Source organism: Poromitra crassiceps (assembly GCF_964638095.1).
Source record: "Poromitra crassiceps genome assembly, chromosome: 7".
Taxonomy (NCBI): Eukaryota; Metazoa; Chordata; class Actinopteri; order Beryciformes; family Melamphaidae; genus Poromitra; species Poromitra crassiceps.
In genome coordinates this window covers 12150149-12177894 of record NC_139628.1, presented here as the reverse complement: position 1 = coordinate 12177894, position 27746 = coordinate 12150149, and the positions used below count along the sequence as shown (strand labels likewise).

Genomic DNA, 27746 nt, shown 5'->3' with positions numbered 1-27746 from the left:
TTGCTGATGGGAGGGTGAGTAGAAGGTGATGGTGGGTGACAGTAATCAGGTTGGTTAGCAAATGTTTGACTTATTATTATGCTACTAACTGAAGTTAAGCATTTACGATTATGACTGTTTAGAAAAAAAAATTGTTAGTAAAAAATATATATCTAGTTTACACCAAACTTTAAAAACAGTGTTGATTGTTTTGTTTTTCCTGATTTATTTAAAGTTGCTAGTAAAAAAAAGAAGAAGCAACAGTTGAATTTCGATTGTATAAAAAAAAAAAAATGCACATTTGAATTAAGTTTACTGTTCTAATAGAACATTTTGGTATGATAACTTTCGATTGAATTCTATTGAGTTATGGATTCTGGTTCCGGGGTTGGGACCCCGCTTCTATGGGGGAGGGTGTGACGGCCCTCTGCTTTGCAGGGCCTGCTTTGTGTGTGTGTGTGTATGTGCATATGCTCTGCAGGGCTTTGTGTGTGTGTGTGTGTGTGTGTGTGTGTGTGTGTGTGTGTGTGTGTGTGTGTGTGTGTGTGTGTGTGTGTGTGTGTGTGTGTGTGTGTGTGTGTGTGTGTGTGTGTGTGTGTGTGTGTGTGTGTGTGTGTGTGTGTGTGTGTGTGGTTTCCCCCTTCAATTGCCTGCAGGTCCAGTATAGGTGGAGTTAATCAGAGCAACCTGGAGTACCTGATCAGTCTCCAGGAGGCTTTAAAGCTGGCTGACAGACCTCAGTCTCTCTCTCTCCCTCTCCATGCCAGCACCATGTTTTGTTTAGTTCTTTAGTTCTTTAGTTCTTTAGTTTCTAGTTTGCACTTTACAACACTTTGCACTCACTACATTCCACTCATCCAACAGCTGACACACTGATATCACTGACTTACACACTCCATAGTACATTTTGACTCTTTGTTGCACATTTTGGTTAATTTTGGAGTAATAAAACTCTTATTTATACTTGCAATGCTGTGTGTCTCCCTTTTTGTCATGGCTCACGAGCCGGGTCATGACACAACCAATTTGTTATCATTGTCCTTAAGCCACTGCAATGCCTGGTGTTCACTCCTTGTGAGGTTGGATTTCTGATGCCTCCTGGTCCCATTCTGAAATAGGTTTTCAACGTCATGAGTTACTTTCTTTGTGAAGGCTGTGAGGCATGCATTGTTATTAATGGGAAATAATGTAGATTTAGGTTTGAATGGACTGGAGGCTGTCACATGTTCTGAATTAGGCAAGGCTCTGGACACAGTACTGTGAGGATTATGGTTGTACCAAGCCTTTAAATGGAGGTTTCTGTAAAACTTAAATTGGTCCACTTTTGTTTTATAATTCAGTTGTTGAATGTGTGGGCGCAAATGACAGGCCTTTAGAAAGGATAGACATGCAATTGACAGAAAGAGGAATACCTGAGACATTGATCACTGTCGGGTTGACTGTGTCTGTCTGGGGGTGCGATCCCTCAGTTGGTATCGGTAGTGGTTGTCCGGGTTGTAGGTTCCTTGCCTTGGTGATCTAAAAAATCAGAGTAGGCAGTGGACCAAAAATCATTCATCTGGAGCAACCGGAAGTGTAGGGGGCATTAGTGAGTAAACAGTGAGTCGTATTTCCGGGTTGCTCCAGATGAATGATTTTCGGTTTTTCAAAGACAGAAAAGTGGATTTTATGCAAAAATTTGGAAGCGGCAACTATATGTATGCTCAGTATGAGCGAGAAGCGCCCGGCTAGCGGGGCAAGTTCTATGGTGCCAGTTTTGCGCCAGTTCGTTGTGAGGAGATCGGGAGTACTCTATTTCACTTCCCACCCAATTCACCCATTTGGTGTCTAAAAGGCAGGAATTAAAACACCTGTGCAAGGCCACTGTAAAAATGGAGTTGAAGGAACCAACAAAAATGTCTCCTCCTCAAACTTTTGGTCCAGTGGAGAGAGATTACGCCCGTGCATACCAATGGCCAATGAATTAGTGGAGCTGTGAGTGAGCAGAGTCGGTGCACGCAGTATCATCTCACTGAACCCTTTTACAAGAAGGCCTACAACTCAGAACGTATCCCCAAACAGTATGAAACTCTGCGAGGGAGGAGCCCCACGGACCACCAGTGGAACCCATACATACCACAGGTTGAGAACCACCAGTAGAAAATACGGGTTTTATTTTTAATTAGAGCATTCTTAGCTGCATAATGTGACATTGTTGTCTTACACTGCAGTATTATGTGAAAATATATGGCTGGATTGACATTTATTACATTTATCAGGAGGCTATACATTCACATCCATGTGGCCATAGAATGACCCTTGCTTTTGAACAAATCCTTGACCTCTCCTTTACTGAAATGCAAACCCAAATACATTTAAATTCCCCTGAACTTAAGCAGATTCATTAATATGGCGAGCAGTTTTGGCCAAAGCCACCCACACCTGAAAACTTTTGTCCAGTTCACTAACTATGGCCAAGCCACAAATAACTGATAGTTTGTTTAGGAGGAGGAATGGGGATGAAGGGATGGGGGGAAGGGATGGGGGGAGGGGTTGATGGGATGAGGGGATGGGTTGAGGGATGAAGGGATGAGGGGATGAGGGATGAAGGGTCGAGGGATAAGGGGGTGAGGGATGAGGGAAGGGATGGGGGGAGGGGGTGATGGGATGAGGGATGATGGGATGAGGGATGAAGGGATGAGGGATGAAGGGATGAGGGATGAAGGGATGAGGAATGAATGGATGACTTGGAGGAAGTATGAGTAGATGTCTCGAGGAACCAGGGAGTGAGACTCTGGATGGGGGAACTGCCTCGGCGATGGAATCTTCATGGTCTTGATGGCTCCATCTTATCCCTGGTGGTTCCTAGGCTGAGATAGAAGATTAAGGGGTTGGGTGGGAGGGATGAGTTTGGTCTTGAGACGAGAGAAAGGATCTTGGTTTGGGGCGTATATATAGGTGGAGCGAATGATTGAATCCGGGCGGAGCAAGGGATTGCCTGATTGAATGATTGACTGAGTGGTTAGTTGTGGCATGGCCTTGTTCCCGAACTTTAGTTATAATGTTATTATAACTTCATTTCACTAACTATGGCCAAGCCACAAATAACTGATAGTTTGTTTAGGAGGAGGAATGGGGATGAAGGGATGGGGGGAAGGGATGGGGGGAGGGGTTGATGGGATGAGGGGAGGGGTTGAGGGATGAAGGGATGAGGGGATGAGGGATGAAGGGTCGAGGGATAAGGGGGTGAGGGATGAGGGAAGGGATGGGGGGAGGGGGTGATGGGATGAGGGGATGGGATGAGGGATGAAGGGATGAGGGATGAAGGGATGAGGGATGAAGGGATGAGGGATGAAGGGATGAGGAATGAATGGATGACTTGGAGGAAGTATGAGTAGATGTCTCGAGGAACCAGGGAGTGAGACTCTGGATGGGGGAACTGCCTCGGCGATGGAATCTTCATGGTCTTGATGGCTCCATCTTATCCCCAAAATAACTTCATTTGCTGAGATGAGCATGGGCGTTACGGACGTCACTGAGGTTGCTATGGATGTAGCTGTGGTAGGCTTGGGATGACCAACGGCCGAGGACTTTGATGGTGTGATCAGGGATACCTTGCCTGGAGGCTGAAGAGGCAGCTCCGATGCGGAAAGAGTGTCCAGAATATAATTCAGGTGATATTCCTGATTTTGAGAGGACTTGACGGAGATGGTGGTGGAACCAGGAGCTGGTTGCGATTCCCCCGGATTCTGTGATGAAGAGGGGGTCTTGGAGTGAAGTGTGGCGGTTTAGTCGGGTGTTGAGGTAGTTGTATAGCGGTTCATAAGGACTCAGGTAGGAAGTGAGGCGAAACAGGAAGATGGGATGTGATGTTCCGAGTTGGTCTGTTTTGCTGAACTTGAGGTTGTAGATGAGGGAGTCGGAGGTATGAACTGTGAGGTCAGAGAGGCTTGCGTGACGAGTCGGATCGTAGGTGGAAGTGGTGGAGGTGAATTCCGAACATCGCAGGAAGCCGAAAAAAGCCAGCAGGAACATGGATTCGAGAGTGGCGTCGGTAAGAGGGGCTGAGTAGCCTGAGCGGAGGGTGCTGATGCATCGAGTGAGGAGGTCAGAAGTGAGCGGTAGTCGTTTTGGGGGAAGTAGTGGCTCTGACTTTCTGAGACCTTTGATCAGCATACTGATGTGGGAATGGGAGATGGATGGACATGGGGCGCCGGTGAGTAGTTTGACGAAGAAATTTATGCTACTGATGTAGACGTGGATGGTGGAAGTTCTGATATGGAGAGAAGAATGTGCGTAGGTGATGAAGTTTGAGATGGAGAAGACGTCCAGGGAGGGAAATGGCAAGTTGTGGCGTGTGTGGAAAGTCTTGAAGCAATTCCATCCTGTGAGGTATGATGACAGTGTTCTGGGAGCGAAGCTGTTGAGGATGGCTTGTTGGGATGCTGAGGTAAGGTGCTGGAGCTGAGGGGTTAGTTGAAGATGGTGGCTGAAAACGGTGGAACTGGAGTGGGTTGGGAGTCGGAGTCTGGAGCCAAGAGTTTGAATTTCTGGAATGAAAAACGGGACAGAGAATCAGCGATTGAGTTTTGGTAACCGGGAATGTGGGCTGCGCGGATGATGAACTGGTGCTGTGCCGAGATCAAGGTGAGCTTGCGCATGAACTGCATGATGTCAAGTGATTGGGATCGTCCTTTATTTATGATGTCTACTACTGCCGTGTTGTCTGTGTGGATTAGGATAGCCTTTTTGGACCACTCGTGCCCCCAAAGGAGTGCTGCTATCAGGATGGGATACAGCTCGTGCAGAGCGGCGGAGGGAGAGAGTAGGCCAAACTCGATTGGCCAATTGGAAGCGAACCACCTCCCTCCGTAGTAGCCGCTGAAACCAATAGATGGCGCTGCATCTGTAAAGAGCTGGATGTCTTCTGGTTGGGTGACATGGTCATCATAGAAGAAAGAGACGCCATTCCAGGATGATAGGAAGTGCTGCCAAAGCCGTAGTTCCATTTTGCATTCGTTGTCCAGGGTGATGTGGTTGTGTAGGTTTGGGGCAGCAGCAGCTATGGACAAGAGGTGAGAGAGGAAGGAACGTCCTTGGGGTATAATGCGGATGGCATAGTTGAGGTGCCCGAGCAGGGCGAGGAGCTGGCGTTTGGTGCACGTGGCAGCGAGGAGGTAGTTTGATATGAACAGTGAGATGCGATGGATTTTCTCAATGGGCAGTGAGGCTTGGAATGAGATGGAGTTTAGTGTGATACCCAGGAATTCGATGGAAGTGGTGGGACCTTCTGTTTTCTCTTCTGAGAGAGGAACTCCCAGGTCGGAGAAAGAAGATTTTAGTGTTGTCAGGCCGTATGCTGGGGGTGAAGATGGTGGTGTGACGATGAGGAAATTGTCAAGTAGGTGCACGATGTATGGCAGTTTGTGGTTGTTGGTGAGGATCCAGCAGAGGGCTTCGGGGAGGGAATCAAAAATCTTGGGGCTGCTTTTGCATCCAAAAGTGAGGCGGACAGCAAAGTAGTAGGCACCTTTCCAAAAAACGCCAAAGAAACGCCAAAAGTCTGGGTGTATTGGCAGGACTTTGAACGCACTGGTGATGTCTGCTTTAGCTAACCAAGCCCCTTGGCCTGCCAGACGGATGAGTGAAATGGCGTGATTGACGGTAGAGTATTGCATAGAGAAATCTGGACTGGGTATGAGACTGTTGATGGATGGGGTGGAAGAGCCGTGAGGGGATGAAAGGTCAATTATGAGTCTCTTTTTTCCGGAGTATTTTCTGGTGGCGATGCCGATTGGGCTGATCCGGTGGATGGGAAACGGAGGGGTGTTGAATGGGCCGATCATAAAACCTTCTTTGACTTCCTTGGTGAGTAATTTGTCGACTGTGTTGGGGTCTGTGAGGGCTGACTGAAGGTTATGGCAGGTGTGGGAGGAGTCTGGGATGACCTGCATGCCTGGGTGGAAACCATGAGTGAAACCGTGGATGAGGTAGTGGACAAATTCTGGATCAGGGTGGTGTTGTAGGGCTATGGATAAGGCGTTAATATTGATGGGTGTGCTTAGGTGTTGTAGTTGTCAGGCTGCGTGCTTGGTGGGGTTGTGAGGGCAAGTGGGCCTGGAGTGGGCACCGCCACAGAATGAGCAGGTGTGGAGGAAGCGGCAGCTGGACTGGGAGCACCCAACATCATTAAAATTATTGCAGACCATCCTGCCGCCTTGGTAAAGGATGGGTCTGCCCCTTTTGTCAACTCCGGTGAAGTTGGAGCTAGGCTGGGAGTTTTCGGGTTTAGGAGTGATGGAAGGGGGTGGACCTGCAGAGAGTCGAGAGAAGACTGATGGGTTGGCAGTGGGGAATGGGCGTGTGGCAGGAGCTGAGGTGCGTGATGTGGGGGCAAAGGACCGTGGAAGTGGAGCAGTAATGGTGCATGCTGAGGCGGGGTGGGATGGTGCACCACAATGATCGCATGCCATGGCTGAGCGTGTGGAAAAAACCCTGCAATATAACTCTGGGTCCAGGGAGCCCCAGTAAGTGGCCAAATTAAATTGGCTAATGCGCCCTGCTGCCTGAGATGAAAAGAGGATATGGTAGGTGTAGAAACCGGTGCCGCCGAACCGCAGGGCCAAATCCAGGATGATGGACATATATTCGTCAAGTTCAGCCCTGCGGTCGGGGAAAACAGAGCAGATAATGTCACGGTACATGGAGAAGGCAAAGGCAAATTCTGTAGATGTGAGTTCTCTGGAGCGGGTGGGGTGTGGGTGTTTTAGCTGTATGATGCCCATGTTACATTGTAATTCCCTGGGTGCATGGTGAAGGGATGTGGAAGGTTGGAGTAATTCTGCAAGGTCAGTGTAATTACCAGCAATGATTTGCTGCCTGAGAGTGGATGAAACTGGAGATGGGCGTGGTGCTGAGGGTTGGACTGGAGGTTGGGCGGTGGAAAGGGTGAATGGGCTGTCTGCGGGTGGATCTGTCAAGAGTGATGATATTCCGGCTGTAGGTGGCGCTGTGGGATGGGCTGGAAAGCTGGCTGATGGTGGAGCTGTAGGCATGACAGAAAAACCAGCTGCAGGTGGCGCTGTAGCTGAGGGAGCAGAACTGACAGGGTTATATACATTTGGGTGATGGGGAAGGGGGGGGGGGGGTAGGGTTTGGGGGAGGGAGGGGGAAAAGGACAGATTAGTAGGAAATGGAGTGTTGGTTGGTGGAACTGTTATGGAGGCTAGATGAGCCGCAGTAGCTGGTGGATAGACAACACTAGCAGAAGGAAGTGGAGAAGAAAGGATGTTGGGATGAGGGGATGCGTGTGCGTGGGGCGATAGTGCAGCCTGCGGACATAGGGATGATAGAAATGAGGCAATGAGGTTAGATAGCGCAGAAACAGAGGGAGCAGGCACAGGGGGAGGAGGGACAATCTGAACCTCCTGACTGAGGGCTGCGGGAATGGCTGCCGCTTGCCCTGCGCCGTAGATCGGCGTGGTGACGTCATCTGAAATCGCCGCGACGGCGGCTTGACGTACGCCGGGAGGCGCATGCGTGCTGGTAGTGGGTACAGAGTGGTGAGGAAAATGGCGGAGAGAATCTGAGTGTAGCCGAAACAGTTTTGTTTTATTGTCTGTGCGATTAAATGGTACCTTGTTTATGCGAAGGGCCCGTTGCAGGCTGGCAACTGTCCAGTTGCGAATGTTGTCGGCTGCTGGATGCTGGTGTGTGGAAAGAGAATCGACAATGATGTTTGTAACCCAGGGTTAAATTAGGGGTTAGCTATAGTTTTTTACATTTTATTTTAAGTAAAAGCTAATTTTTCAAGCTCTTTTATTTTATTATGAACCACCATGTGACTGTCAACCTACCTACTGCAATACCATATACCTACCTGTTTACTTACCATACCAGTTGACCTGCCAAATGCTTACCTGTTGTGTACCTGTATGTATGTATGTATGTATGTATGTATGTGTGTTGTTTTATTTATTTTATTACTTACCTGCTATATTTACCTGCTGTGTGATTATTGTATTTTTATTTTATTGAATTGAACGTTGAAGTGAATTTTTAGCCATTGGGTGGCTACGCCACCATTGTCCACCACTGTGGACTACCAAAAGTGGGACAGTACACCCAAGGACTGCCAAAGGGTTTGCCAATGTACATTGCTAGCCAGCCTGGTTGGAAGGCATGTCAAGACATGTCACCAGGAGTTCATTAATGCAGTTCTCACGGAGCGGGACTGTGATTGGAGGGATGTGGCCGCAAAGGTGGGCACAACAGAGACTGCGGTAAAACGGGCATAGGGGATTGGTGGAGTGGCGCAGGGAGAGGGCGGAGCTACGGAGTTTTCGGGAGAGGAGAAAGTTTTGGAGTCAGTCTGATCTGGGAGTGAAAGGAGAGACATTGCGTGAATTTACTGCAGAAGTTTAGAGAAGTATTAGTTAGCTGGCGTTGCTCCTGCCTAGCGTGTGGAAGTTTGGCACTGGTAGGTGGTATGGAGGTGGCCTCAAGCTACTAAGGACTTTTAAGAACTTTGCTGGAAGAAGAGCGGTCTGTCCACCGTTCACGGATAGTGAAGAGCGGAGCCGTTCTCCACTGATTAGCTCAGTCAGTGGGTATGTCGTGTTAACTGGCTCTCGCCAGATCAGTGAGTCCACATTAGTTAACCGGCACGAGAGACCAGCGTCAGCACTGTGTTTGACAGAAGCGCAGAGTAAAGCGGACACCGGTGGATTTCTCCCGTTTCTCAGCCCAGCTCCACAGAAGGACTGCGCCCGATATCCACATCTCTCTCTCTGGCCACGGGAGTTTCACTCACCTGTCCCCCGTCTGATTCATTTGCCCGCAGCCCGCCACCACCTGTTCAGGTACAGTCCGTGTGTATTTTTTTTGGCTCTGAAAAGAGTGAAGAGGCTATTCTGCCAGCCGCAGGGAACTCACACCAAAAGCGCAGTACTGCAACGGGGTGGGATAAGTAATTTTGTGTGCTTTGCGGGGACTGTGTATATTGGCCAGTTGCAGCTAAGTGTGTGTGTGTGTGCGTGGTGTATGCAAGGTGGGCCCACATAATTGTTTATTTTACAACTGGTGTTATTGATAGTCATTATAAGTAATCAAACATTACAGTACATGCTGTTTGATGATTTATTTTGTTATTGCATTTTTCCATTGCATATTTCTTTTAGTATTGACATTTCATCTGTGAGGTGATTTTGTAATATTGAAGGCCTGATTTCTGAAAGCAGGACAGTAAATTCACAGGTACCAATACACCTTACAGTACAGGACTGGTGTATTGTTTATTTGTTTATTACCATTTCTGAGGGTATTCATAGCTGTGAATAGCATTTCTTTTGTGGAGTGTTTCATTTCATTGTTGCTTACATCCTGAAAGAAAAAAGAAACAAAGTATTATTATCACTGTTATTATTTGTTAGGCCATTGTATAATTAAATTCTGGTTTTATATTTTTCTATACTTACCTGGTAGCGTGATATTATTACTTTTCAGTGTATTTCACTTACCTGAGGGTATTTCCTATAAGAGAAAGGGGGAGAAATATAATTAGTATCTATAGTTATTAGGGATTAGAAACACATTGAGGATACATTATACATTAGTCTATAGGATAAGGTATATTAATGGGGCATTGTTTAGTAAGTATTTAGAGTACAGTAGAGGTAATTATAATTTAAAGGGCACTTACCTTGAATTTACAGGTCCCCTCCACTGTCATTATTAAAGGGGCATTTCTAATACAAAGATAAATCAAACAAAAAACCTAAAGGGAAAAAGTCCTATATAGACTCATAGGCAAAGAACTCGGGAAGCACTAAACCTATTAGCTCATAGGGGTACACAAGTGCTACATGTTACTATGAGATTGACGGTGTTGGCTAGGCGGCGATGAATGCCTGGACCGGCTGGGCGGCTGATGGGAATCACGGTGGCGCCTTCTCCCTCTCTGGGACTCTGCAGAGCGAGTTTGAGGTGAGGGAGGAATGACGTTAGGATTGCTGTAGGATTGTACGTACTGTGGAGGAGCCGGGATGTGTATCGCGGAGCGAGGACGAGACGAGCCAGCACGGCGGATCAGAGGCGAGGGAGTTGCGACCAATGACGGGTTCGTACCATACAAGTCATCGCTGTCGGAGGCACAGAGCTGGAGCTCGGATTCCATGGCGATCAGGTAAGCTGGACGTGTTGTTCTGTCGTAGTCAAACTCGGAATGAGTTTGGTCTTGAGACGAGAGAAAGGATCTTGGTTTGGGGCGTATATATAGGTGGAGCGAATGATTGAATCCGGGCGGAGCAAGGGATTGCCTGATTGAATGATTGACTGAGTGGTTAGTTGTGGCATGGCCTTGTTCCCGAACTTTAGTTATAATGTTATTATAACTTCATTTCATTTGAACAGATCAACCTCCCCCCTCACACTCATACTGCGTTTACATGGACTTGAGTATCCTGGTTACTGTCGGGGTTTTGGAGTATCCCGTTTTTGTGTTTGCTCATGTAAACATCATATCCCGGTTTCAGAAAGCTGGATAAGTCCTTATCCCGGTTTTGAGAAAGCCGGTTATGCTAGCTGGAGTACTCCGAAAGAACCTGGGATACTGCTGCATGTATATACCTTATCCGGCTTTCTGACCGCAGCAGACTACCTGCGCAGGCGCGGCTTCAGCCAAGTCTCACTTCTGGAGCGATGAGGAAATGGAGTTTTGCCGAGTTTTGTCTTTCGGTGATGAAAGAATTAAATGCTTGCCAGCTTAGATAGGAGAAAGCATCGAAATGCTGCCCTATTACAGACTACAGGACGAAGGTGTTGTGACTAAAATGAAAGCAAAAGCCACGCGCTGCGCGCAAACGGGGATACTCCACCATGAAGACGGAATCCAAGGGAATCCCACGTCTTGGCCCAAAAAAGGTGAATGACGTCACGTCACACGCACCAAATATAAGCAAATAATAAGAAGAAGAAGAAGAAGAAGAATGACCCCGGTGTAACGATCACAGGCGCCTGCGCAAATAGCATGCAGTGATCAGTAACCGGGATACTAGTACTGATCATCTATACAGGGATATGAGTAACCTGCTTTCTCTCTCTTCCATGTAAACGCCATATCCAGAATATGATCAAAACCAGGATAAGCCTCATAACCGGGATACTCAAGTCCATGTAAACGCAGTCATTGTTGCTCAGAGAGGCAGGTGTGAGAGGGTAACGCCCACATTCCAATGGGCCACCAATTAAGAGGAGCTGTGAGCAGAGATGATGCAGATCATCTCACTGTGTCAGTGCTTCACCTCAGAGCATTCTTGGCTGCATCATGAGACATTGTTGGCCTACACTACAGTATGTGAGAAGATATTGCTGGATTAACATGTATCAGGTTCACAAACATACGGCCCTTGTGTTTTAACAAATTTACATTTCCTTTACTTTGTGTTAGTTTAGGGCAGTGGTGTTAAACAACCTCAGCCGCCAAAGAGTCCAATTATTATGTACTGGACAGGATGTAAGAATGTAAGCGTGAAAGCGTCAATATGCTGACTGACAGGCAAAAAAAAAAAAGTTCACTCCCCTGAGTTAAACCTGTTAGATTTTGAAGAAGGTGCCATACTTGAATTTCTCTTTGACAACATCTTTGCTTTTTCCGAATATATCTCTCATGCGTGGGATAGGAGGAAAAAGATGACATATGATAGATAATTCATATATTTTACTTAATACACATTGTAGTTAAATCTGTGTTCTGCTGCTGATGCCGCGTGCTGCTGTGTGTGTGTTTGTATGGTTTTGTATTGTTCAAGCACCGTAATAGATATGGAAATAACTGTATGTTGATGTGTCTGATAATCCCATGTGGGATGGGTCATGTAAATTGTCCTGACACGTAAATAAAATTTTCATTCATTCATTCATTCATTCATTCATTCATTCGACAGGCAGCCACCGTCAGCCAATCCCCTGCACAGTCTGGCTGCGGGTCTATTGTTTCCACCCTCTAAGGTTGTGTTGGATTTTCAGTCTGAATCACGATCTGCCCCTCTCTGGCTCTCCACCTCACAGTAGCTACTGCTCGTTAATGTCAGTATTAGCTTAGTCTTTGTTTTGTAGTTAGTGATAGTACTATATTTCTCTTTCAGTTATATTCATTGTAGTTCTACATTAGCTGAACAGTATTGTCTGCATCTTCATAAAACAAACTATAAACTATTAAAGAAAGGTATTACATAATTGATCAACGATAACACTGTCATTGATGTGTACAAGTCTAGTCACACACAGCAATGTAGGCTTAGACTATACTGGAGATTTAATTATAGAATGTTAATTATTGCTCTTTAATAAAGCAAAGTATGCTAGAATAATCTGTGGAATACTCAACATAATAATGAATTAATTAAGTTAAGTTAAGTTAAGTTAAGTTATCCTTTATTTATCCCCTATTTATCCCCTTCCCCATCCTCTGCATTTGACCCATCCTCTACTAGGAACCTTCCTAGAACTAGGAGCAGTGGGCAGCCACTGTGCAGTGCCCGGGGACCAACTCCAGTTATTTTGCCAGTACCTTGGTCAGGGGCACTGACAGGTGTATTAACCCTAACATACATGTCTTTCTTTGATGGTGGGAGGAAACCGGAGCACCCGGAGAAAACCCACACGGACACGGGGAGAACATGCAAACTCCACACAGAAAGGACCTGGGACGGACCGGGGTTCGAACCCTGGACCTTCTTGCTGTGAGGCAACAGTGTTAACCACTGAGCCACCGTGCCGTCCCAAATAATAATAAAATAATAATTAACAACATAATAACTAGCTGCCTCCAGTCATACATCAAACACAGTGCTAGCCAGCGAGTTCGGCTTCAAACCTGCACCGTTTACATCACGCTAATCCCGCCCCCCCATACAGGGTAATATCAATGATGACAGATTTCAGGTAATCAAAGGGGGGAGATGGCAGGTGTGATGGATACTAAATTGGATACCACATTTGTACTGTACATGTGTATGGACTCACCCTGAGCTGCACCACCCCACCCATCTTGGGGAAAAAATGGTTCCCTATGTTTCCGAATTTTTCTTCCAATCAGGTGCAGGGGGATCCGGAGTTGCCATACCCTCACTTGCGAATTCATCCACTGGTCCTGTGCTAGCGCAAATTTAGAGCCCCCTATCTCCATTTACTTTTGGGTTTTGAGATCTGTCTAGCAATACCATGCAAGTTCTGATTCTGTGGTATTATTATATTGAGCGAATATTAGCACAAAATATGCTTTAAAAACAGATACCATCTTCTCTGCCTCCTCTTCATCCCAGGGTCACACACCCATGGAGCACATTGTAGCGGCGGCAGCTCGGACCATGCTGGAGAGCTCCACTGGTCTAATCCAGACAGCCCGTTTTCTGGCCATCAACACCAAAGACCACCTCAAGTGGTCAGTCCTAGCTGGCGACTACAGGACCTTGTTTGATTCCATCAAGGAACTTATCACGAACATGAGGTATGGATAGAGCATTTTTTTTCATGTTACGGACGTAACACGTGACGGACGCTAAGTGATACCCCCACAAGAGGCATTTGGAATAACATGGTTGTTGATGTCAACCAGTAGCGGCTGGTGCATTTTTGACCAGGGAGGGCTATACCAAATATAGGCCTGGACAATGGGGTTGAAATCAATATGATAATCATAAGGATTCTTCTCAATATCAATATCATATGTTTCACGTATGCAAAATCTGTGTTCATCTCATTGAACTGAATGGTGATGTCAAACAAACCTTATATTTTCAAATAATATTCCTGCCATACCTCATTTGATCAGTTTTTAAGTAACATGCTTGTCATCATCAATTTAGACAGCAAAAATGTCACTATTAAAATAACTTCATATCATCACGATGATTCCACTGAAAGACAACAATAATAGGCTATTGAATTATCGTCCACTCCAGCCTTAAATCAAGCAAGTAGTAACGGACGTTACTAGCTACTAGAAACGTCTGAAAAAGACAGAGTGTATTTTCTTCCTCTGTCTGTAGCCTGTTGTTTTAATGGCGAGCTCAGGGTGATCTGATCTCGATGTAAAGTCCTGTAAAGTCTGTCTCTCAAACGGCGTCGTTTTGAGTGACTTCACAGAATTTTCTTTCTCCATTCTTGCAAAACATCTTTTGTGTTTTATGGCAGTTGAAAACAAACTTCTTTGCTTCGCGCGCATGCTGCAGGAAGACAACAAAGCCATCGGCGTGGGACTGCTACTAGTGTTTATATATACTGCGTCACTACCCATCTACGTGTCACGACACTCACTCTACCTGACCCCACCTCCACCTGGTCGCTAGATACGCGCGCCCAGAGCCCTCCCAAATCTCTTTGTTTTTGAGAGTGAACAGCGCATGTGCAACTTACACAGATCCTGATCTGCACTGGTGGAAACCGGAAGTCCCCCGACGGCGTCCGTGGCAATTCGGTGCAAGAAAATATTGACCCAAAAACAGTAGCCTACACATGTAGATCATTATAAATCTACATATTTATTGCAGATTATATACTCACTATCTAATATTCACCTCGCTCATAAAAAAAAATATATATATATAACGTTTTATTTTCCCTTCCTTCATGTGGGTGTAGGTGGGGCGGCGCCCTGGCGCCCTCTAGTGGCCGGCCGCCACTGATGTCAATGCGTTGTTGTATTAATGCCATAATGTTAGCTAGAACCTAATGACTCTGAAATGCATTGCCATGCTTATAGAACCTGTATAATACAAAGCTTGTTAGAATATACAAATCCTATAGAAATGCCTAGAGAAAAACAATTGAATCACCTCATTCAATGGAAAGGAATTGCTTCCAAATGTCCCCATGGGGTGGAGTTGTACAATCTCTACAACCCCGCTTGTTACTAACATGGTACCCTTGAGCGACCCATGAAACGACTTGGGCTTTCCGACTAAACTCAATGTAAACCCATGGAAGTCATCTTTGACGCTTATGGCAACTGCTCCCCCATTAGCCTAACTGCTCCCCCATTAGTCAACTGCTCCCCCATTAGGGTCTGGGGGGAGGTTAGGTTTGGGCGTGGGGGGTGGAAGAGGTTAGGTTTAGGGCATACATGGGCAAACTACGGCCCGCGGGCCGGATGCGGCCCGCGGGCGCCACCTGTGTGGCCCGCGATGGAATTGCAAAAAAAAAAAAAAAAAAAAAAAATTACACAGTGCATCTGAACGCAACATGCAAGATACCCGCTGAATAAGTGTCCAAATGTTCATGTCATTCTGGCCAATACTCCACTTCTGTTATAGCATTTCAGTCTGGAATATGGAATATCTTTCAATAATCTTTATGACTAAAAGGCTACATTGAATTAGAAATTTAAATAATTAACTCATTGGTTTTGGATTTATTTAGCTTCAAGACTGCATTTTTGTTCGTGTGACCCTCAACACAGGCTTTGATCATCCCGGGCCACTTACTGATACTTATCCTTAAATTAACCCACTCATATTCTGATTTATTTCAAGAAAAACATTTTGGCTAGTGGAAATTCTAATTGGCTGGTAACTTTAAAATCTTGCAGCCATATTGGCAGGTGGTCAAAAAAGTTAATTTCAAGCCCTGAGAGCAGGTGGTGACATAGGAGTGAGTGAGAAAAGGATGAAATATTGGTGGTTAAGACTGAATAATGACATCACAACTGTTAATTTAAAATGAGTTATTCCTCTAAACGTGGCTTCAAATACACCAAATTTTTCACGCTGGTGCCGCTCGGCCTTCAGCAAAACCTGGTAGCGAGAACATTTTTTGTGGCCCTCTCTATCATCAAAGTTACCCATCCATGGGTTACGGCATGACAATATTTGTTCGGCCCCCGGCAACAATCTGGGTTTCTCATGTGGCCCCCCATGAAAAATAATTGCCCACCCCTGGTTTACGGTCTGGGGGAGGTTAGGTTTAGGCATGGGGGGTGGGAGAGGTTAGGGTTAGGGTCTGGGAGAGGTTAGCTCCTCCCCCCAGACCCTAATGGGGGAGCAGTTGACTAATGGGGGAGCAGTTAGGCTAATGAGGGAGCAGTTGCCATAAGCGTCAAATATGACTTCCATGGGGTTACTGTACATTGAGTTTAGTCGGAAAGTCGTTTCATGGGTCGCTCAAGGGTACCATGTTAGTAACAAGCGACGCACAAGGGATGGGACAAAGTGTCAATATGCTACGCGCTCGGAGTGAGAATGGGTTGAATCTCTACAACCCCGGGGAAACCCCTGAATCCTACCCATTAAATGGGGTTTTGCAAGTAATCTCTACAACCCCAGGGAAACTGGGTTGTAGAGATTGTACAACTCCACCCCAGAGAATGGGGACATTTTGAAGCAATTCCTTTCCATTGAATGAGGTGATTCATAGTAGAACGGGTGCCTGCTCAGTCACTCTCTGTCAATCATTGATCTGACCCTGCCCACCATCACTGGCTCAACTCTCACACACTTACCTGTGACTCCATTGTACAGCAGGGCTGGCTGGGTTTGCCAGGTAGGCTATAAGTAAGCATATCATGTGGTTAGAGGAGTGGTTAGTGCTTAGAGTGGTGGAGGCGTGGCCCTGCTCCCGAACCATTCACAAACCACAACACATTAACTTCCATCTCAGTGTATAAACCTGTGGCACCACAGTGTGCAGAGAGAAGAGCTACGGAGATGGGCTTCTTCCCCGACTTCTCCAAGGAGACATGGACCCTCCTGGCTGCCGCCATCACACTGATCTTTGTGTAAGAGTCATCTCCAGCAATTTGTATTGTGTACATAAAGTATGTATGTGCGTGTGTGTGTGTGTGTAAGTATATATCATCTATATCTATCTATCTATCTATCTATCTATCTATCTATGTACTGTGTGTGAGTGTGTATATCTATATCTATATAGATATATATTTGTGCGTGTGTGTGTGTGTGTGTGTGTGTGTGTGTGTGTGTGGTTTAATGAACATATTCTCTTCTCCTCCATCTGTTTGCTGCATACAGGTATGCTTATTGGCCGTATCGAATATTTCAGAAGCTAGGCATACCTGGTCCCAAACCAATCCCTTTCTTCGGCACCATGCTGGCTTATAGAAAGGTTTGAAACAGAACTGTGCCTCTGTTTGCACATGTGTGTGTGTGTTGTGTGTGCGTGTGTGCGTGTGTGTCCATGTGTGTGCGTGTGCGTGTGCGTGTGTGTGTGTGTGCGTGTGTGTATTTGTGTGTGTGTATTTGTGTGTATATATTTTAACCACTGTAACCGATTTGTGATTTTGTGATAAATGCCATTCTGCCATTATTCCTATGCTTAGGGATTCTTTAACTTTGACGCAGAGTGCTTCCAGAAATTTGGAAAAACATGGGGGTAAGTCAAGTTCAAGCTTCATCTCCCCTACAGTACCTTGTTTTTTCCCCTGAGCACCTGGGGCACTTTCCGGGGAGTATGCATAGCTGATTGTTCTCTTAGTCTAAACTCCTTGTCTGTCTACCTGCCTGGACATGCACATATTTATACTGTTTTGTGTACCTGTCTTGTCTAAATTGACAATGATCTGATGGAATGATCACTTGGTGTGTTGTTATTCTTGCCATATTTAGCATCTATGACGGTCGTCAGCCAGTGCTGTGTATCACAGACCCTGCCATGATAAAGACAGTCCTTATTAAGGAGTGCTACTCTTTGTTCACCAATCGCAGAGTAAGCCCCCTCCCTCACCATCTGACTACAACAATCAGTCATTGCTCCTTTGTATAGTTGAACTATGGCTTTTTTGTCAGCATCAGATGTTCTCGAATACGTTTCTGTTCTAGAACCTCCATCTGAACGGCCCGCTGTACGATGCAGTGTCCATCGCTGAGGACGACCAGTGGAGGAGGATCCGCAGTGTCCTCTCGCCCTCCTTCACCTCTGGAAGACTGAAGGAGGTGTGGCCCTCTCTTTGTTTTCCTTATTGTCCCTCTAGTCTCAACGCCCATCAGAGTTCTTTAGGGGTGTCACGATATTTCGTCGCATGTTAGAACACGGCTCTCTTGAATACTCGATTCTGATTGGTCAATCAACAAGATTCACCGGTCATTATTTCTCGACAACCGACCGCTGCTCTGCCACACCTGGATTAATCAGTTGATAAGAGCCTTTTGTCATCAAACACTACTAATTAGGCCAACCAGTTGCAGCTGTGGTGTCTTGTGTGCCAATTACGAATGAAACCGCTTTGTCGTTGAAAACGCTATTAAAAAATCTATTTGAATAATTATTTTTGGCAGATTATTGAATGATTTAGTTGTAGGCCGTGTTCTAAGCGGGATAATGTATAGTGAGCCGGTGATTACTGGAAATAATGACCTTCAGGTGAATGATTAAGCCCTCCGCTGCGCGTCGGGCTCAATCATTCACCTGTCGGTCATTATTTCGCCAGTAATCACTTTTTCTTTCACCATGCAACAAACATTTAGTTTGTGACAGTGTGACACATTCTATTGCAAGAGAAGCATTATCTTCCATGTTGTTTTCTAGTTATTATAATAACAATTTCCAAAAACAGCATTTGTTTTGTATTTTGTGTATTTAAAATGAAAGACTATTTTTCCAGTATTTTCCCAGGGCTCCCTTGAAAAGAGGTTTCGATTTCAACGGGACTCACATGGTTAAATAAATGATAAATAAATACATAAAAATTATTCACTTTTGTTAAAAAATATATTGTTAAAATATCATATCGTTACGTGAACCCAATATTGTGTATCGTATCGTATCGTGAAATTAGTGTATCGTGACACCCCTACTAGTTGATACACTATGTTAGCTATGCTAACTATGTTACTGCATGCTGCAGATCTCTGTCTGGGTCTGGGTCTCTAGCTCCAAACTGGTGTTGGAATCCTGGCCAGCGATTGGTTCCCCCGAAATCCTGGGGGCACCAATCAGTAATGACTTTAGGGATCAGGCGAGCTGCAAGATTTTTCGAACCACTCTCATTGGTGCTACGACCTGTCAGTCATTAAATGTTGACCCCCTAGCTCGACCTGCCCTCAAAACAGCAGCTGGGGCTGCGAAGTGGCACAGACTCTAGCCGTGTTCGGAATGGTTCACTCGTTCCCTCACTCACTATTCTCCATGTAGTGTTTATCATATAGTCAACTATTTGGGGAACGATCAAACGAGATTCGGACACTACCTCAATCTTCTTCTCCTTCGGCAAACACGACAGCATTGCATTGTGGTATATGGGAGAAATAGTAGAGTACATTCTCTATTCACTAGAAATCACTGTGCATTGTGGGTATTCTATAGTGGACTAAATAGACTACACTGGAGCTCCTCCTTCTCCCTTTGTCTTTCTCTCCTTTGCTCCACGCCTAATAGAACGTGTTGAACAGGATCTGTGTTTCTAAATAAACAACAGCTGAAATCAGATTCTAGAGTAGGCTAAGCACACAGATTTATTCAGTAAGCCTTTATCTGTCTGTCTGTCTGTCTGTCTGTCTGTCTGTCTGTCTGTCTGTCTGTCTGTCTGTCTGTCTCTCTCTTTCTCTGTGCCTCAGATGTTTGAGATAATGAAGCACCACTCTGCTAACCTGGTCAGCAGCATGAAAAAGAAGGCAGACATGGATGAGGTCCTAGAGCTGAAGGAGTGAGAACACATTGTAGTCCAATATACTCTACTTACCAACATCTGGATTAATAGCTTCTCAACAAACATACAATGGGCAGATGTTTTCACGCTGGATATAGTATATAATTTGTGTGTGTGTGTGTGTGTGTGTGTGTGTGTGTGTGTGTGTGTGTGTGTGTGTGTGTGTGTGTGTGTGTTCATGTGCCCGCGTGTGCTCTCCAGGTTCTTTGGACCCTACAGCATGGATGTAGTGTCCAGCACGGCCTTCAGTGTAGACATAGACTCACTCAACAACCCCTCAGACCCCTTCGTTACTAACATCAAGAAGATGCTGAAGTTTGACCTTTTAAACCCTCTCTTCCTCCTTATTGGTACAGCATTCTCTTTTTTTTTTATCTTTGTAAAGCACAGCATAGTAACTTAACTTCTTCTACTTTGTTGTCCATCTAGTTGTTACACCTACAATATCTATACTAGTAGGCAACTTACAGTACCCAGATGTTTGATGGATGTCAGCATTGTCCCTGGCTTTCCTGGATCCGGGATGAAAATGTTACTTCCTCTTCAATGCTTCAGCTTTCTTCCCCTTCCTGGGGCCTGTGTTTGAGAAGATGGAGCTATCCTTTTTCCCCGCCTCTGTCACGGACTTCTTTTACGCCGCAGTGCAGAAGATCAAGTCTAATCGTGAAGCCAGCAAGCAGAAGGTATGGCTGTGTGTGTCGGTGGGACATGGGATTCAATCAACATATCTAGAAGTATGACCTAAAGTGATGGTGTATCTCCACTTCCAGAGTCGGGTGGATTTCCTTCAGCTGATGATTGACTCGCAGAAAGACTACGACTCCACTGAACAGAGTCAAGGTGACGCATGCACACACACAGGCACGCACACAGGCACGCACGCACACACACACACACACACACACACACACACACACACACACACACACACACACAGCTGTTCTCAATCATGTCTCCTTTCTGTGCCCTCAGATTTAAGAGGTTTGAGCGATCATGAGGTGCTTTCTCAGGCTATGATTTTCCTCTTTGCTGGCTATGAAACCACCAGCAGTTCTCTCACTTTCTTGGCCTACAACCTGGCAACACACCCTCACACTATGAAACGGCTGCAGGAGGAGATCGACTCCACCTTCCATAACAAGGTACATAGGAAGTAGTGTAGGACCTCAAGAGTAATACGTTTGCCAATTGTGCATTTACTTGCATTAAAAGGACCAGTTCAGGGGTCAGTTAAATTCGGTTCAAGGATAGTGTAACTTATCAGTACCAGGGTTTGGACAACGCATGCTAAAATTGTATAATTTTTTTTTCTTACCTCAATATCTCTGTTCACTCTTAACACATTGAATGCCAGCCATGTTTTCATTCCTGTAGGTAAGTTGTGCCAGGGGTGTTTTTGACGATTCTGGCTCATTTTAGAACAGCCGAGGATTCTTTTCTGTTAAGAATTCATGAACATCAATCATCTAAAAATAACTAATAGAATGTGTGCTTTCTCTGTCTAAAAGAGTTAGTTTGCAGAGTTAGTAGTTATGTAGATATTAGCCGTTGAGTACAGCATGGTTTCAGCGTCTGGAAATTTATTCAGAGATAAATGGCTTTTTGTGAAACAGTCACTTTAACCATTCATTTTTGGCATCAGTAAGACCGTCAGACATTCTAAACAATAGTTTTGAACAGTAATTTCCTCCATAACAACAGGAAACACCCCTCTCATTCAAACTCCTCCCTCCGTGTGTCTTCTCCTCCTTCCTCCTGGCTTCAGCGGGCGTGTCAGAAGCGCGTTGTGCTGCCTGCCTGTCTGTCTGCGTGCCTGCCTGCCTGCTTGCCTGTCGGGCAAGACGAGTCTGAAATGGATTACTAATCGCCATTTCCTTGAATGGCTTGCTTCCGCGGTGTGTGTGTGTGTGTGTGTGTGTGTGTGTGTGTGTGTGTGTGTGTGTGTGTGTGTGTGTGTGTGTGTGTGTGTGTGTGTGTGTGTGTGTGTGTTCGCGCGTTGCTGCGCGGCTCTGGGGGGAAGGGATCTCTGTCCGTTCTGTGTGTGTGTGTCCGGGAGGCGGCTGCTTTTGTGGCTTTTGGGTCCCGTGGCTGTGACTTCTCTCGGTCTCTGTCGCCACTTAGTGGTCGGTAAAATAGATTACACACATGCTCTTGCTCCAAATAGTTATCTCGAAGATGTAAAAGCGGTTGATTGATGTCCCACTGTCAAAAAAAAAAAATCTTTATGTAAGACGAGTTAGTCCGTCCTTGGCACTTAAGCGCTGGATTATGTAAGACGAATTAGTCCGTCTCTGGCACTTAATGTGTTAATGTATCCCTTTATCACTTGTGCTAGCTCTTAGAAGCCTCATGTGTGTGAGTGGTGGGCTTCTCCTGACAAACAAAAGTAAGAATTGGTCACAGTAATGTGCGTGCGTGCGCGTGTGTGTCTGTGTCTGTGTGTGTGTCTGTGTGCATGCACGTGCGTGTGTGTGCGTGCGTGCGTGTGTCTCTGTGTGTGTGTGTGTGTGTGTGTGTGTGTGTGTGTGTGTCTGTGTGCATGCTCGTGTGCGTGTGTGTGTGTGTGTGTGCTCAGGCTTCTGTCCAGTACCAGCCTCTGATGGAGATGGAATACCTAGACAGCGTCATCAACGAGTCTCTGCGGCTGTACCCCATCGCGGCGCGTCTGGAGCGCGTTGCCAAGGCGACCGTGGAGATCGGTGGCTTGGTGATTCCAAAAGATATGGTTGTCATGGTACCCACGTTTGTCCTGCACCGGGACCCTGATGTGTGGCCCGAGCCTGAGGTGTTCCAACCTGAGAGGTATGTGAAGAAGGCCTGTACTGTATTATTATGATGATTACTATTAGTGCTGATACCTGTTGGAGCATGCCATCACTGTCCGTCTGTCCCTCAGTCCGTCCGTCCGTCCGTCTGTGTGTGTGTGTGTGTGTGTGTGTGTGTGTGTGTGTGTGTGTCTGTGTCTGTGTCTGTGTGTGTGTGTGTGTGTGTGTGTGTGTGTGTGTGTGTGTGTGTGTGTGTGTGTGTGTGTGTGTGTGTGTGTGTGTGTGTGTGTCTGTCACCTGCTCACTGTTGTGGGCAGTGCTATCACTAATCGTCCGATTTTGCTCATTTAATCGGCCATAATGACCTAAGTAATATCCTCATGCCATGTATGAATGCTGTCAGGCCGACGGTGGCCAAGAAAATGAAAACAGAGATAGATAGATAGATAGATAGATAGATAGATAGGTAGATAGGTGGATGGATATAAATAGATACATACATACAGTACATACTGTTGTATACGTAGGTTTGCCCTTCTATGTGTTACGTGTAAGATGTGTGTGTGTGTGTGTGTGTGTGTGTGTGTGTGTGTGTGTGTGTGCGTGCGTGCGTGTGCGCACACACACACGCATGCGCATGTGTGTACCCCCAGGTTCAGCAAGGAGAACAAGGGGACTGTTGACCCCTACAACTACATGCCGTTTGGGGCAGGGCCCAGGAACTGTATTGGGATGCGATTTGCTCTGGTGATGATGAAACTGGCCATAGTGGAGATCCTGCAGAGCTTCAGCTTCTCTGTGTGTAAGGAGACGGAGGTGAGACCACAAATCCCTGCACCGCTTATTATTGCTCTATTGGTGTGTGAGTCTGCTCCAAAATTATTCATTGCTAGTTAGGTTACATGTGCAAAAAGGTATCAGGAGTTAATAATTACCTGTTTCGCCTTGAGATAACCCTTGCTATGATTTGGCGCTATATCAAATTGATTGATTGATTGAATGGCCTGTTTGTCAGTCCAAAGATCACAAAGCTGTTTGGTTGCACAGCTGAGAGCTGTTATCTGGCCACAGAGGTTAGGCCATTAAAACATATTCCAGAGGATAACAGATTGTGTGAGCTATGTGATCTGGGTGACGTGGAAAATGAGTCCCATTTCCTTTTATAGTAACTACAAATTATAATGACCTAAGAGAGCTACTGTTCCATGATATACTTCAACAAAAGCCTGAAATATTCTGGTACCCAGATGACCAAACAATGGAATGGTTTAATTTTGATGCATTTTAAGTGTGCAAACTTTATCTCAAAAGCCTGGAAAAGAAGGCAAAATAGATTAGCGACTTAACATTTATGTTTCTCTTTCTGGTGTTCCTGTAAGTAAGTTTCCGTCAGTGATGGTTTGAATAACTGAAGACGAAAGATCTCGTAGTTTCATTATACTCTTTATTTGTTGTTTAATATGTAAGCCTATGCTGTACGCTCTGGTCTTGACTTGATGTAAATGTATGGTGTCTTGTAAGCCCATGCGGACTGGGCATACAAAAATGCATGACACGAAAAAACAACAACAACATTCATTAATTCATTCATGCATTCACTTCCTGGAACAGCACTTAAAACAATACAGCAATTAAGTTTAAATGACATTAGACCTGTAGCTCTCACCTGTCTCTGGTGATGGAAGTCTTTGAGAAGCTGGTTAAGCAGGAGATACTGAAGTAGGTTGAAGGCCAGTTAGATCCTCTTCAGTTTGCCTATCAGGCAGGTATAGGGGTGTGGAGGACGCAACTCTAAACTTGCTAAATCTCTTGAGTCCAACATCTGGAGGCCCCCAAAACCCGATTTCTCATCTGCATTTAATACTATCCAGCCTTATCTCCTCGCAGAGAAGCTACTCTCTACATTTGAATATGAACTCAAATCTTGTTGGCTGGATAGTGAACATTTTGACAGATAGGTCAATGGTGTGTCTTCCAAGTTATTCTCTTCTATTGGTTCCCCCCGGAACAGCCCCGGGCTGTGTTCTTCCTTTGTTGTTTTTTATTTCATATACTGTACAAAGTTCTGTAGAAGTATTTATCAAAACTGGCATATCTTGAAGTTTGCTAATGACTCTGCCATAGTGAGTCTTTTAAATAACAATGGGGACTGAGCACAGTCCTGTTGTAGTGGATGACTTCATAACTTGGTGTAATGACTTTTTCTTGTCAATTAACATGTCAAAGACTAAAGATATGATCATTGAATTCCGTAAATCTCAAGCCACTGAACGCAGCAGTATTACTCATACCACCATCCAGGATACGGAAGTTGAGATTGTCCCAGAGTATAAATGCTTGGGAACTATTATTGATAACAAACTGAGCTTAGAATCGAACACTGATGCCATCTGCAAAAAGGTCCAGCAGCGCTTGTTCTCTTTTAGAAAATTAAATTTATTTAAAGTGTGCAATGTTTTAATGACCTTGTTTTATCAATGCTTCATTGAGTCTGTTCTTACTTATTGCTGTGTGGTTGGTTTGGTTGCCTCGATCACTCTGTCCAGTAAAAACAGGCTGGCAAAGCTTGTCAAAGTGGCAAGTAAGGTGATCGGGGTGCAGAAAGCCCCGCTTCAGGACATTTACTTTAAGCGTAAGGAATAAGGCTAAACTTATTCTAAACTGTCCTGACCATCCACTTTATCTGGAGTTTGACCTCCTCCCCTCTGGCCGCCGTTTTAGAATGGCAAGAACAAGGACGCGGCGTGCCAGAGTCCCTTTTATCCCTGTTGTTATTGACAGGCTCAATTTGCTAGGCTAGGCTTAGTCTTGCACTCCCCTTTCTATGTATTGCTTTATCACAATTTCTTTCATTTTTGATTTTATTTATTTGTGTAGGCACAGATACACGTACATAACGTTTACCAAAACATCTGATGTCCTGTACCACAGCATTTATAGCCCAAGGCTAATTTGCAATGCCGGTCAACAGATGTTAGTAAAAGCACCTGTTAAAAGCAACGTACAGTAAGATACAGTAAAATAAATACAATAAACATAACAATGATATCATAGACTCATAAAATTGGTTAATCAAACATCAGTCCATCGGCCCCTCGGTCCATCATAAAACAATTTCTTTTACATATTGCTTTTGCAGTATCTGCACAGCACTTTAATGACTTGATATGGCATTTCTTTTTTTTGTCTTATAATGTATGTTAGGACCATGGTTGGTGCTGATGTTGTTGGTGCTATGTGGAGGCAATGTCCTAATTTTTCTTACTTGAACTGACCACTCAGTTATTATATTGCTGATTCCTGTTACTGTCAGTGTCCTTTGTCTTGTTGTGTCCTAATGCCTGCTACAATCCACATTTCCACACAATACAGTATGCACTAAAATGTCACATGATGCATCTCTAATGGCTGTCCACTCTTTGATACCGTTGCTACCTGCCAGGTTCCCTTTGAGATGGACGTCATGGGCCTGCTAGCGCCAAAACGACCAATCAAACTGAAGCTGGTGCCACGTTCTGACCCGCCCACAAGCTAGGAAACCAAAACGCTTGCATCAGCTGAGGATGTGCATGCATGCACAACACTCACACACGCACGCACGCACGCACACACACACACACACACGCACACACACACACACACACACACACCACATACATACTTCTGTGTAGTGATTTTTACCACAATACTGTTCCAGCTGAACTGTGAAAATATTATGCATATTGTGGGGGAGGGAATCAATATCAATATTATGGATAATTGTATGTATGAGTGAATACAAATAAAACATAACAAACAAAATATGATTTAATTTATTATTTATTATTACGGTATCATGCACCTCTGTATATCAATTGCTCACCTGTGTTCTTTGATCCTCTTGTTGTAAAAAGCATGGCTGACACATTTGTTTTGGCCCTCCATGGTCTTGAAAGAGATTTTTTGTTTGCGGCCAATACAACGAATCAGCATGATGTCACTTTGCCACCCAGAAATGCGGAACCCCGCGGCAGTTATTCGCATGAGTTGTGCCAAACGTTAATATCTCCAAAACGATACATCACATCGCTTATATTTTGACATTCTGAGTGAGAGCAGAAGCAGCTCAAGAGTTTGATGTGTAATATATGCATGTCGTTTCATTTATTTATTTATTTATTTATTTATTTATTTATTTTTCATTTATTTATTTATCCACCAGTGAAGGTAAGCTGTAATATTTGGTAGAAAGTAATAAGATGAGTTAAAACACTCCTGTGGCGCTGCTGCTATATTTGCAGCATTATCAAGTTCAAGTGGAGTTAGCGAGCTGTTTCTTGACATTACATTACATTACATTACATTACGTCATTTGGCAGACGCTTTTATCCAAAGCGACTTACAATACCACATTTTTGTCAGCAATAGAACAATCAACTATGCAACACAGTCTATGACAACTACTACTTCTGAAGGAACAGTGGTACAAGTTTAGTTCAGGTTAGTTTTGTTTTTTTTAAAGAGAGAAAGAAGTTAGTTCAAGAAGGGCCCAGATGGAGCCTGAAAAGGTGAGTCTTTAGTCTTTTCTGAAAGATCGGCAGTGATTCGGCCATCCTGACCGAAGGTGGTAGCTCGTTCCACCATTGAGGTGCCAGGGACGAGAAGAGTCGCGAACGGGATGAGCGACTTTTGAGCCCCCGTAGTGGAGGAGGGGTGAGGCGTCCTGCACTGGTGGAGGAGCGGAGGGAACGGTGAGAGATTTGGAGCCTGACCATAGATTGTAAGTATAGAGGGGCTGTCTGGTGTACTGCCCTGTAGGCCAGAACCAGTGTTTTGAATTGAATGCGTGCCGAGATGGGAAGCCAGTGAAGGTCCCGGAAGAGGGGAGTGACATGAGAGAATTTGGGTTGGTTGAATACCAGACGGGCTGCAGCATTCTGAATGAGCTGAAGCGGTCGGATGGCTGCAGCAGGTAGCCCAGCCAGAAGAACATTGCAGTAGTCCAGGCGAGAGATGACAAGTGCCTGGACCAGGAGTTGTGTTGCTTCCCTTGTGAGAAACGGACGGATTTTGCGGATGTTGTACAGGAGAACCTACAGGAGCGGGCAGTTGCTGCGATGTAGGCTGAGTTGGACAGCTGATTGTCAAGGATCACTCCAAGGTTCACCTTGACAGGTGTAGAAACGCTTTGAGGCGAAAGGAAGGAAAAAGGAAGGGTGTGTCCCACACCCTTTTGTCTCTCTTTGCTTCTCTTAGCCATCAAGCCTCATTGCCCCCCCCCCCCCCCCCCCCCCACGATCGACCTCTCTTTTTTTCACTTTAGTGAACAATCTCTAGGAGAAAAAAGCGATGGTTTTATAGACCATTCGAGGCATGTGTCATATCTC

At 45.2% G+C, this 27746-nt stretch overlaps 1 protein-coding gene across 1 annotated transcript; it reads left to right on the top strand.

Annotated features, from left to right (window-relative positions):
• The first annotated feature begins 16622 nt into the window (after positions 1–16622).
• LOC310779847 (cytochrome P450 3A40-like) lies at positions 16623–26162 on the top strand. The gene is made up of 13 exons (XM_083640352.1): positions 16623–16729; positions 16983–17076; positions 17291–17343; positions 17577–17676; positions 17790–17903; positions 19524–19612; positions 19817–19965; positions 20171–20298; positions 20386–20455; positions 20588–20757; positions 22191–22417; positions 23034–23196; positions 25823–26162. The coding sequence occupies exons 1-13, from the start codon at positions 16659–16661 to the stop codon at positions 25913–25915; spliced, it is 1521 nt and encodes a 506-aa protein (XP_083496478.1). The 5' UTR covers positions 16623–16658; the 3' UTR covers positions 25916–26162.
• The last annotated feature ends 1584 nt before the right edge of the window (positions 26163–27746 follow it).

Coding starts and splice junctions, on each gene's coding strand:
- LOC310779847 (XM_083640352.1), top strand. CDS start 16,659: ATGGGCTTCTTCCCCGACTTCTCCAAGGAGACATGGACCCTCCTGGCT. Junction 17,077..17,290: donor CCATGCTGGCTTATAGAAAG/GTTTGAAACAGA, acceptor TCCTATGCTTAG/GGATTCTTTAACTTTGACGC. Junction 20,758..22,190: donor ACTCCACCTTCCATAACAAG/GTACATAGGAAG, acceptor GTGTGTGCTCAG/GCTTCTGTCCAGTACCAGCC.